Source organism: Somniosus microcephalus, chromosome 6 (assembly GCF_052327205.1).
Source record: "Somniosus microcephalus isolate GS21.2 chromosome 6, FLI_Smic_1.0, whole genome shotgun sequence".
Lineage (NCBI taxonomy): Eukaryota > Metazoa > Chordata > Chondrichthyes > Squaliformes > Somniosidae > Somniosus > Somniosus microcephalus.
The window spans coordinates 44,114,890-44,127,722 of record NC_140992.1 but is presented as its reverse complement, the minus strand read 5'-3'; the positions used below and the strand labels follow the sequence as shown (position 1 = coordinate 44,127,722).

Below are 12,833 nucleotides of genomic sequence, written 5' to 3'. Positions count from 1 at the left end.
CCATCCAGCTACAAATGGCTTGGCAGAAAGATTCGTACAGACTTTCAAGAAGGCCATCAAAGCAATGTACAGTGAGAATCTACCACTGCAACACAAGATAGACAATTTCCTCTTTGCTTATCGGAACGCAGTACACGCAGCCACTAGTCAGACTCCAGCGATGATGTTTCTGAACAGAAACCTGAGATCTCGCATGGACCTTCTTAAACCGAATGTACGTTGTGATGTAGAGAACAAACAGTTCAAACATTTGAATGCTAAGCCAACAAGAAGCTTCAGTGTGGGACAGTCAGTTCTTGCTCGTGATTTCCGGACGGAAAAGTGGCAACCAGGTACAATATCCACAAGAGAGGGGCCACTGATGTATACAGTGGATGTGGGAGAGAACGTTTTGAGATGTCATGTGGACCAAATTCTGGATGTTCAGGTGGAAAACACCTCTATACCTCGCCCAGACACACCTGACATGGAAACAGACACTCCTGATTCATCAGCATCAGCACCAGCCTCATCCACAGCTGAGAGCTCTACCTGTGCTGATAGCTCATCTGATGCACCTTTACCTGTACAGTCTCATTCCCCAAAGCAAAAGAGTCTGGAGAGACATTACCCAGAGAGGCAGAGGAGGCCTCCCCAGAGACTTGACTTGTAAAAGGGCTGTTGACAAAATAAAATGTTATGTTGGAATTTGAATTTTGTTACTTTTAAGAAAACAAAAAGGTTACTGTAAAGACAGGCTCTGTATGTTAATTATAGAAATTTTGCGTTAATATACTATTAAACTAAAGGGGGAGGAAGTGTAATGTATACAACATTGAAGGGACTACTTTGTTTTGCGGATGTATATCCTTAGTTGCGAGCGTATATAACAGACGCGTATCGATTTGTATAGTCAGTGCCGAAGTTCCAGTTACCCAGTAAAGATCACTTGAAGTTACTCTCAGTCTCTGCTGCTTTATTATTTTATGTAGTTGTGTATAGCGGTACAAACACAACAGACACAATACTCCAGCTGGAGCCGAACTAGTGTTTTCTATAGGTTTAGCATAACTTCCTGGCTTTTGTACTCTGTGCCTCTATTTATAAAGCCCAGGATCCCATGTGCTTTATTGTCTGTTTTGTTAACCTGTCCTGCCACCTTAAAAGATTTGTGCACAAGCAACCCCTGGCCTCTCTTCTTGCACCCCCAATGGCCCAGGCAAAAGGAAAATGTTTGATTCATGGGCGAGATATCAAACAATCCACCAGCTTTTAAATGGCTGCTGGGAAAATTTAACGGTATGTGACACTTAAAAGTAAGTGGCTGTATATGGGAGTTAAAATTGTTTCAGCCTTTCTAAGAGGTAGAAAAGTTGAGGGCAGTGATGACCTTGAATGGCATTGGCAGTGCCATGCATATGTTGCAGATTGTCAGGTGTCTTTGAAGCAGATGGCAAACATATATCAAAATAGCACAGTACTGTAAGTACTGTATAAATTTGAGAGCTCCTGTGCACACACAACTTCCTTTGTACCCAATTTTTATGCTACTCTGGCACCAAACTGGTAACTTGCACCAGGTATTCATTTAAATATTTTTTCATGCATTCTGGGGCCTATAGAGAGAAATAAAATATGAGAAATGAGTGGAAGCCTAAAAGTGAACAGTATAATGAGTGCTAACTATTTCCATTTTTTTAAAGTTAGTGCTTCCATTGTGCTGAAACACAATGGAATGTAAAAATGTAATTGATTTCACTTAATTGGCAATCTGTACATGTTCTGTTAGTGGACTGAGGGGTCAATGCCCCTCAATAGGTGTTGACTTACTAATGAAATGAGATTGGAGAGGGTTAAACCCAATGCAATGTTCACCACTTCGTCATTCCGCTGGACTGGCCGTACATCTTTATTATACTTTTTGACTACGAAAAGATCGTTAATCAGCCTCTCTTCATCATTCCTACCAGAACATCCTACAGACAAAAGGAGAAAGAACGCCAGTCACTTGGAATGTATAATGAGATTTCCCCACCAACTGAAATACCTTATCAACACAGGAGGCAGAATGTCTATAACTTGTGACTTAAAAAAAGAGCCTTGGTAATCACACTAAAAAAAGAAAAAGACAGCCAGGCATTTCATGTTGGGTTCTGATTTTCAGGCTGAACAGCAATTGAACTCTGATTGACCTTACCCTGAACAGTCCCTTCACCAAACTAGTAAACTTTGATTGACCTGAGACTTGTTTACTTAACAGCAATTCGCTTAAAGGGACACAGTTCCAACTTAACAGCAGGATAATATTTAGTGTATTACATGGAATAACATGCCTATATATCCGTATATAAAATGGCATATCACCTGACTTACCATGAGCAGCACCATGGGAGATCTACTGTTACTTATCTAATGAGTTTTAGCAACATTTTTAAAGTTCTTATTCCCAATATTTAATTCATTTTAAAATGGATTATGCATTGCAGTTCATTATGTATATTTCTATAAATGACTTGCTCTTTCTTTTACTTTGCACTGATTTGAGAGGCCGTAGTTGTGTAACTAGAGAGATTCTCAGTATGCTGATTAGCTATTCTGATTAGTATCCAGAACAGTTGCACATTTCTCCTGCAAGGATCGGGTAACCTTGGGACTTTTTTAAATCTTCCATTGGAGCTTGTAGACTTCCAGCTCTATAATTTTGTCAGAGATTCCTATCCCCTGCCTCTTCCACCTTCATCTCCAACAACAAGTGTGAGAAGCTCATGGACCTCCTTGTCACTAAGATTGAAACCAATCTTTCAGCTGTCTCTGCTGCTTCCCTCCTTCTCCCAGCCCACCAAGCCAAACTTTCCCTAAGGTTCCCCCTGCCCTAGCCCTGAACTTGCATCTTCCTCTAGTTTCTCTCCTATCTTCCCTCATGCCCTCTCCGATCTCATCTTATTCATGGGACCCACCTCCTGCGCCCTCGACCCTATTCCCACCAAACTGCTGAACACCCAACTTGCCTTCCTGGCACCCTTGTTAGCTGATATTGTTAAATGTTTCCTCTCCTCAGGTACTGTGATTTATCTAGGATTTTTGTATTGATAATAACATATTTGAGAAACAACCTAGATAAACCTAAAAGAGTTTCAACAATCTCACATTGATTTAATGCCCAACTGTCAGCCCTGCCTTGTTGCCAGCCCCGGCCTGTTGCTGGGCTCCTGCCTGTTGCTGGGTCCTGCCTGTTGTCAGCCTCCACCTGTTGTCAGCCTCCACCTGTTGTCAACTCCTGCCTCTTGTCAGCCCTGGCCTGTTCCTGGGCTCCTGCCTGTTGCTGGGTTCCTGCCCGTTGCTGGGCTCCTGCCTGTTCCTGGGCTCCTGCCTGTTCCTGGGCTCCTGCCCGTTGCTGGGCTTCTGCCTGTTGTCAGCCTCCACCTGTTGTCAGCTCCTGCCTCTTGTCAGCCCCGGCCTGTTGCTGGGCGCCTGCCTGTTGTCGGCTTTGGTCTGTTGTCAGCCCCGGTCTGTTGTTAGCCCCAGCCTGATGCTTTTTACACAGCAGTGAGTTTTGGATTCTTTTAATATTCCTACTACATTCGCTAACTTCAGCTCCCTCTGCTTCACTATTTTCTCTAGGCAATGATTTCTGGGTCCCTTTGATATACCCTACCTCCAGACTATACAGCTTTTGTTCTGCTGCATTGGTCTCAAGAAGTATTGGGACCTATATCTACTTGATTGTCCTATACTGGTTATAGTTAGTTCTTTCCCTGGTCCAGTATTCCTGTTGCTATGATCTTAGTTTTAAGTTCATTTTTTGTCTATTATTTAAATAATTAAAGTTTTTGTTTAAGTCCTCATTATTTGTTTTTTGTGATCACGATTGAAAAATGTTATTGATTGTTCAATAAGGAAAAATCGTTTAATGCAAAGCTGATTCCTGTCACCTCGAACTAATGCATAAAATGTGCTAAAAAGTAGCTGCTACATAGAGTTGTAACTTTTCCTTTGTGACTTTTCCTCAGCTATGCCCATTGCAGGCTATTGGGAAATACACTAAAAAGCATTAGGTAAATGCTGAATTGGGCTTCTGATGTTGGTTATTGTCAACTCATGAATCGTGATGATTAAATGTAGATACTGTTCGTGCTATAATACTCCCTGAGCTCTCCGAGGGCTGCAGGAGTATTTCTCCACTCAAACGAAAATGGAAAACAGTTGCAAGCCTTAGATTAATCAGAGAACTACTGCACTCAGGTTTTGCATATTGCGTGGTTCTGTAAATATCGCAAGTCCCAATTTTTCAAAAAAACTACAGTCAAAGTTACGAATACCTGACTAAGTTTCTGTGCATGTCAATTAAAAGAAAACCTTCTATTTTTGAACACGACAAGGGAAATTCAGTTCTCTTGAGAGAAAAAGAACATTTTTAATTGAAACAGATTTTAAACAACAGTTCTATCTAGGATCAGGTCAGAGAATCCTGTTAACTCAAACCAAAAGAGATTTCCATTATCACTGAAAAATTGAACAGAAGCTTTCTTCAGTAATAATCAGACTTAACTTACCTGTATAAAACAGGCAGGTGATGAGAAGGTAAACGGCGTGAACGTTCCACATTTAGAAAAGAGAGTGATTCTGAATGTAATGGCTGCTGTGTGTGTTTGGTAGTTTTTAACAGCTTTTGTTTGAAGGGCACAGTGAATCTGAAATCTGATCCAGGGTTGAAACTGACAGAAACAGCTGCTGGCACAGATAGATATAGAATAAACTCACTTCCATGTGAAGGGTCTGGAATCTCACAACGTGGGTGGGGAATCTGTTGTGATTCATATTCCACCTGAAGGCCATCTCTGATTACACAAAAAGATGCTTGCATTCACTTCGTGCTTTATGGAACAGACCTACCAGTGGGCCATCATTTTACTGCTCATGGCCCCGGAAAACCGACCTGATAATTTCAGGGTATCCCCAAGATTTTCTCAGGGTATAAAAGTCAGCTGTAAAAATGATAATAAAATGCAATATGCCACACAAAATTTTTAAAAAGTAGTATTCATAGGAAACTGTAAAAAAAAGATTTGATTGCATTTGACTCATCAAAACCCTGTCGCTAAATCATAATCCTCATTAACAACAACAACTTGTATTTATATAGTGCATTTAATGTATTAAAATGTCCTAAGGCGCTTCACAGGAGCGTTATCAAACAAAATTTGACACCGAGCCACATGAGAAGATATTAGAACAGGTGACCAAAAGCTTGGTCAAAGAAGTAGGTTTTAAGGAGCGTCTTAAAGAGGGAAAGAGAGGTGGCGAGGTTTAGGGAAGGAATTCCAGGGCTTAGGGCCGAGGCAGCTGAAGGCACTGCCACCAATGTTGGAGCGATGAAAATCGTTTTTTAATGTTTAGATCTGTACTGTTTCATGAACATGCCATAATCAATCACATCAGACTATAAGCAATAGGATTTTGAGGTAAGACGAAAAACCCTCTCCAACATCGCCCCTCCCCATCCCCTGAGGACACCAGTATTTCATGTGTTATCATAAACCAAACAGATGTCGACCTTTCCTGATCTGTTGGACGTGAGGTTGCATGCTTAAGCACTGCTGTAATTTCTAACTTAAATTCATGCAGTAAATATTAAATTCACAACAGAAAATATTTTTGGTCAAAGTTTGGCTTCCATATTTAGATTTTTTTTAGAAGTCAGCAAGCAGTTCACTGAATACTCACAAATTGTGCAAATTAGGAAGCTATATTCCTCTTGCAGTTTGCTTTTTCATAATGTTAACATTTTAATTTTATTTTAACTCCTTCCATATCCCCTCATATTATAGGGTATTTCTGTTCAGGAGCCAAAAGGTTGCACACGCACCTCCAGAATTGTCCATATTAATTTTAATGGACTGAAAATCATGGATCGTACGCAATATGTGCTCCTGGCAAGCAAGACTGTGTGCTGGGAGTGCACAAGTGAATAATTCACCCTCATATATCTTTTCCAGTTAACTGGACAAGCCAGAGACTTTCCCCCAGGTCCTCACCAATATCGGTTTAGCCAGCTACTTGTGTGACTCCTTCTCGTCAGCATGGTTGAGATCAGGAAGCCACCATGTGGGAAATTGAAATCAGGAAATCACCATGTGGGGAATTGAGATCAGGAAGTCACCATGTGGGGAATTGAAATCAGGAAATCACCATGTAGGGTTGCAAAATTCCAAGAATTTTAAAAGCGGAAACTTTCCATGGGAATTTTGGGGAATTTATGGGAATTTTGGGAACTTACAGGAATTTATGGGAATTTTGAGTTTTTTTGCACACTGATGGTTTTTGTCTCTGACCCTCATATTGGCCCAGAAATTCGGGTCGGGGGCTTCCTGCGGGTGCAAGCCCCCGACCTACACTTACATATCGTGCTGACATTTGAAGACTGGGCCTGTGTGGATTTCCGGTCTGTGGCCCGGTTCAGCTCCCGGCGCGCTGTGCGTGCGTGATCCAGCGGCGTACTTAGTGCGATGAGCCGGCTGGGATCACGTGAGCACTGGGCAACCAATGGGAGTTTACAAAAGTCCATTCATGAGTTAGACATAAGACTTGTCAAACTCATGAAACCTCCGGGTGCCCAAAACAGTACTTAAACTTTAAATAAAAGTTTTAAAAAATCCCACTAATTAAATTAACTATTAATAACTTTAAAAAACTATTTTAAACAATTATTCAAATATCTGCCAAAATTTTTTTTCAGAAATCGGGTCCAAAGATACACTTACCTTACTGTAAATTCTTTAAAAATAATAAACCTGTGGAAAAAAATTTCTAACTTTAATTATTAGACCACTTACCTTTTAAAACTAAGTCCTTACGTCTGCTTTTTACATTCGTAAAAAGTGGAGGCCTTCACGCACGGACAAACCTGTCAAAAAAACCGAAGTTCAACGCGTACGCACTGCCTGAAACGTCGCACGGGAACCGCCTCTTAACCCCTTGGTTCAGAGGAGAGGAAATGCCGGTTTTCCGCGCATGCGCTGTGCATGCTGAAATCCGGCACTTCTAACGGGCCCACGCGTGAGTACCCCGTCCGTACTCCGGAATTACTGGGCCATTATCTTTGTCATCAAAATAGACATGCTGTTCCATACAAATAAAAACAGACTTTCAAAACTTTATTTAGGTTATAATTTTGAACTTTATTGAACCTCCACAAAAAAGACCCATCTAAAATAAAATAAAAAGTGCTTCAGCTTATTTAGCCTGTAATTTGTCCTTATTTTGTCCCTTTGAGCCTTCTACTCATGAGTCTTCTGAGTCTTCTATTCATCATTGCTCCTCCTGATTCTCTGACTCTGGCTCTGACGTGTCCATTTCCTCCTCTGTGTCAGTGTCTAGCTGTATGGTGGACACTTCTGTATCTGGCTCAATAAGTTGTAGGTTTGCCCGGATAGCCACCAGTTGCTCCACTCTCTTGTTAGTCAGTCTGTTGCGCACCTTTGTATGCGTATTCCCAAAAAGTGACCAATTTCGTTCAGAGGCCGCTGATGAAGGTGGGATTTGGAGTATCAGCGATGCAGTGGGTGACAGGGCCTCAGATGCACAAAGTCCCTTCCACCAGGTATGTGCACTGATATGCTTGCATGATTCCAATATCCCGTCCCCATTCCAAAGACCTTACTTGGTAGAGAACTTTGCCAGACTTCCCAGAACTTTGCCCACGTCCAAATTGAGGTGGCATGAGAGGGTAGAAATCACACTGTAAGCGCTGTTGATCTGTTCTCCAGAAAGTATTGGTCTCCCAACATGCTTTGGGTCCAGCATGTACGCTGCAGCATGAATCGGCTTGACACAGAATTCTTGAAGCGTCTGTATGAATTGAACAATTGCCTTCTCCTCTGCTTTGAGCAGCAGGGATGTGGGTAGGGCAATGCTGATTTGTTCTTTTAAATCAGCAAAAAGCCTAAGAACATCTGACAAGACAATGTCATCTCCTTCAGTCTGAGCAATTGCAGATGCTACTGGTGAGAGTAATTTAAGGCTGCTAACCACTCTCTCCCAAAACACATCATCCAGCAGTATTTTCTTGATGGTGGTTTCCATATCCCCAGACTGGGATATTGCCATTTGTTCACAGTCACACACAAAACTTGTAATTATTAAAACAAGCCAAGTAAGAAGATAAACATATATTTTTTAAGAAATTCCTTAATAATTAAGATTCCATCTCTGTTAGCAATTTTAAGAGAGGACCTGTGAAAAAAAATGAAAGAAATACAAAAAAAAAATTATGCTAGCATGTGCTTTTTGGGGCAAAATTCCCAAAATGCCCAAGCTAAACTTCCCATGGAAAATGTCATGAAATTTACCGGAAACTTTCCACCCCTTCGCAACCCTATGGGGAATTGAGATCAGGAAATCACCATGTGGAGAATTGAGATCAGGAAATCACCATGTGGGGAATTGAGATCAGGAAATCACCATGTGGGGAATTAATACTGATCAGCTATGACCCTTACAACAAGTCTAGAAAAACAGAAAAGGAGTAATTTTCATTCAACTGGTCTCCGCTAGATTTCAATCAAGCTCTCAGAGGTTAAGGAGCAATTTAATTGATGCAGTCCTTAAACTACTGCATGAATTAGTCCCAATGTTGTGGGCCCTAAGCAGACCAATGATTGGGTCTGCAACTGGACCCACAATGAATGGCGCCAGGGTTGCCAGAATCTAGGGACAACCTTCCCAAGAAGAATACAGGGCTACTGGAAAAACTGCATGTAAAATACAACCGACTTCCCATTTCAAATCCCAACTCATCGTCATGCATGGTTTGCTAAACCTTTCTTCTGATCTCATTTATAATTTAAACTGGAAGCCTTGGATACACAAAAGAGGAAAAGGTAGAAAACAGTAGAATTAAAGGCTGTGGCATTCCTTGCCACACCAGTCAAAAACCAGGATTGGCCTCATGGAGATCAGGAGAGTGCACGCATAGCATCCTGCTACCCCCAGCACCTCTCACAGAGTGATCCGACCAGCAGGTCTTCCTCTGCTTTAACAGCAGGGTTGTCTGGCTGGAAAATATAAAGAACCTGGGTGGACAGAGATTCTCTTTGCATGCCAGGATTTCAGACTGACCAGCTGTTGGCAGGAATGCAACCTCAGGGATTCAGGCGTAGCCATTTATCACCAAATACCAGACGAAGTAGCTAAGTGTAGAAAGCAGCCCCACGACAGGTTTGATCAAACTCTGAATGTAACGTGCTCTCAATTTAAATATCCAGGCAGAAACATTAATTAGCTTGACAGATAGACATGCTTGTGTCTAGATGTAACATTTACATTGGATGAAAAAGAAACTTTCCAGTACTGGGAATAACCTGAGCTGCATTTTTACATATTCTAGTCAATCTGTAGTTGGAGAAAGTGAGCCACAGTCAGAAATTGCAAGAGGTATATTTGTCTGTTGTAATGTGAGGGAACATGGCTGAAGAATTTGCTGGAATTCTGTGCTGCGTTAACTGTTTTACATAGTGCATTAAAGTTGGGAAAAGACAACCTTATAGTTGGATGTATTCTGCCATATTTATGTGTAGCACCAACCCCCTCCCAGCAAGGAACACCTGTTCCTGATAATCCAGTGACCTTATTATGTGACAGGCATTCTCAGAGATATCACTGCTTGCTTCTCAGTCAATACAATGGAGGTAACTCCCATTGGTAGACACAGGAAGAACAATTTGCTTTGACAAATCATGTTTAAATTAGAAAATCACTCCGTGGTGCTTTACAGAGGGAAAATTAAAAAAAAAAATGATATGGAAACTGATTTACTGTGAGAGAATTAGGATAAGTGACCGAAATTGCAGTTTAAATAAGGGTTTTAAAGGAGAGGAGACAAATAGAGAGGCGCAGAGATGTCTCCACTGCATCTGATTTGTCACGCTGCTTGTCTGACATTCAGTATTGGATGAGCAGAAATTTCTTCCAATTAAATATTTGGAAGACCAAAGTTATGGGCTGGAAATTCGTTATAGCCAAGGAATGGGAGATGTTAGTAGAAAAGTTTGAGAATTAGCGCCAGGCGCAAATGCTTTAGACTGCACGCAAAATTCGTGCTCACTGCTCAATAAAATGATTGGAATTCTAAATCAAGTCTCAAAACCCAAGCTCATTGGCGTTAGATTTAAAGGGTGGACCAATACCAAGTGCAGTCTAATCGCAAGTCATGATTGCCAGAGGCTTTTTTCACTACTTAAAGGGGAAATTCATTGATGCTGCAGCACCTCATTCTCAGCATTGCTGGCTGTGCAGCTGCCTTAGGGAGCAGGAGCGGGAGCGGGAGTGGGAGCAGGAGCAGGAGCACTCATGGCAGATCTACGTCCCAGGGAGAGAGCCCGCAGATTCTCCGATCAACCATTGGAGGTATTGGTTTTCTCTGTGGAGAGATGGAGGGTGGTGCTCTTCCTGGTAAGTGGCAGGAGGCCATCACCACAAGTCTTCCGCACCATGTGGAGTGAGGTAGCGCAGCATGTCTCGGGCAGCACTGTGGTCCCCAGGACCCACACACAGAGCAGGAAGAAATTTAACAACCTCACTCGAGTGGTCAGGGTGAGTCAATGCTTCAACAAATGCTACATGCCACAATCTGAACCACAATCTTCACACACTGGTCAAAGCATCACACCCCCAGCATTCACCCACCAACAATCTCTACCTACCAACACTCACACTCACATCTCACACCTCGCACACAATGACAGTTATTCAATTATGGAAGGCACATCACCCAAACACATCGCTCCACACTCGCTCACACACTTTCCTTTCTCTTGCAAGCCAAGGTGGCTCACATCAGGAAGGAGCAGGAGCACACAGGCAGGGGACAAGCCGACTCCCAACCACTAATCATGCTGCTTGCATTTCTCCCTTCCTGCCCCCTTCCCCCCAGCTCAACCCGACTCTTGTGCCTTTATGCTTTCAGATAATCAGCAAGCACCCAAGCAGCCTGTCCCTGAGGGCACCGTAGAGAGCGAGGCTGGAGAAGAGGAGGAGGAAGAACACACCGCGTCACTGCATCTTTCACCCGCAGGCACCAGCTCAGATACTGACACTACGTGTTCTTTAGAGGCTAGTATAGTAACAGGATCTGCACAGAGTGAGGCACCGGGGATGAGTGGGCTGCAGCAAGGTCAGGGGGAAAGGGTTACTTGGGGGCCAGCTCCCCGGAGGGCAAGTTCACACGCGAGTTCTACTGTACAGGACTCAGATGAGGACCTCAATGGGGAGGTGTTTAGAAGAAGGGTGATGGGCATGCACACGGAGATGATAGGTGCAATGGCAAGGGTGCCTGAGAGCCTCTCGGCAATGGTAAGGAGTGTGGAGGAGTCTGCTTCCAACATTGCACTTGGCTCTGCGCACACCATGGAGCCCATCATTTCCAGTCTGCAAAGGATGGTAGACTCCCAGAGAGACCGTGGCAACTCAGACCTGATGCCGCGTGTGATGGGCGATCTGGTAGCTTCCATTGCAGCACAATCGGAAGCAATGCAACGTCTTAGTGCTGTAATGCAGTCTATGCTTGGTGGCATCCAACCTCAGGCTGCTATCATGCAGTCTCAGCTTGATGCCACGCAAGCTCTGACTGCTGCCATCATGGCTGGGTCAACCACTGTCGACCAGGGCTTTCACAATGTCATAGCAGGCCAGCAATCTGTGCTCCAACAGATTGCTAGGGATGCTGAGGTGCTGCCCCGGGGGAGTGGCAGTGGGTCAGTGGAGCAGGAACCGGCTGTCCTCTCTCAGGATGACAGCATTCCTGCTCCCACCACTGCCACTCCGCCATTGCCCTTGTCACTGCCTGTCATCCAGCCAGCCCAGACTGCTGCTGCCCATGCTGAGGTGGTGCAGTTTACAGTCAGGCCTTGCAGGCCCAGAGCTGGTCAAGGGCATCCTGCAAGGCCATCTGAAGTCTCCCGCACGGACACTCAGCAGCCTTCCACCAGCCCTGCTGCAGCCACTGGGCCAACACTTCATAGGAGCACGAGAGTAGGCCAATGCACTGTAATGAGGGGCAATAAGGGATTGCACAAGGGTGATTAGTTAATATTTTTGGTGTAAATATGTGTTCACTGATTTTTGATAAATTTATTAATTCACTTACCATTCTTTTGTGGTGTCTGTCATTTCAACTTTGCGGTGTGATATGGCCCGCGAGAGGATGGAATGATGGGGATGTGGTGAGCAAAGGGGATCAGGGCTTTAAGTCATCCCGGTGTGAGGCTGGGGATCTGTTTGGAGGAGGTGGCAGAGTTCTATGACCACCTCCTTGGTGAGGCGGAGCTGTCTAATACACTGCTCCTTGCTTAATTGAAGGTGGGAGAAGTGCTCTTGGAATAACCTCGGAGGGCAAGGCCTCCTGGTGAGAGCCCTGATGTCCCTCCTCATCTCTCTGCGCATATGTTCCCGTATTTCTCGTTGCACACTCACTGACGTCACGATCTACCTGCTGTTGACGTTCCCAGTGATACCTCTTACCGGCGGCACTACAGGGGGCTGGATTTGGCGTGGGGGGCTGGATTCACCTCGCCCCGACAATCCTGCTCTAGCGCCCCATTAGTGCCATCTACTGGCGCTAACAGAACGAAATTTCCCCCATTGTCTTTGGTCCCTGCTATTATGTCCGTGAATGATTGAGACACGGACAGAAGGAGTTAAACAAAACACGTCTTTACTGGTGGAAGTCAATAGTGAAACTAAACAACAGAGGCTCACTAGCGCCTTTTATACAGGGGTGGTCACTGCCGGTACTGCAGTCTGAGACCAGTTATTCTCTTAAAGGTACATACACAACAATTCCTCCCCTTTTAGATAAA

The 12,833-nt window shown here is 43.8% G+C and overlaps 1 protein-coding gene across 4 annotated transcripts in view; it reads right to left on the bottom strand.

Annotated features, from left to right (window-relative positions):
* Positions 1-4,676, bottom strand: part of chrnd (cholinergic receptor, nicotinic, delta (muscle)) — an 84,387-nt gene extending 79,711 nt beyond the window's left edge. For 2 of the 4 annotated variants that reach the window (XM_085990108.1, XM_085990107.1), the window contains exons 1-2: positions 4,533-4,676; positions 1,810-1,955 (exon numbers count right to left, since the gene is read on the bottom strand). In XM_085990108.1, the coding sequence (XP_085846234.1) occupies positions 1,810-1,955; positions 4,533-4,584 (198 nt within the window). In that variant the 5' untranslated portion in view covers positions 4,585-4,676. The remainder of the gene's footprint in view (positions 1-1,809; positions 1,956-4,532) is intronic. The other 2 variants (XM_085990104.1, XM_085990106.1) reach the window with 1 other exon arrangement.
* Positions 4,677-12,833: the final 8,157 nt, after the last annotated feature.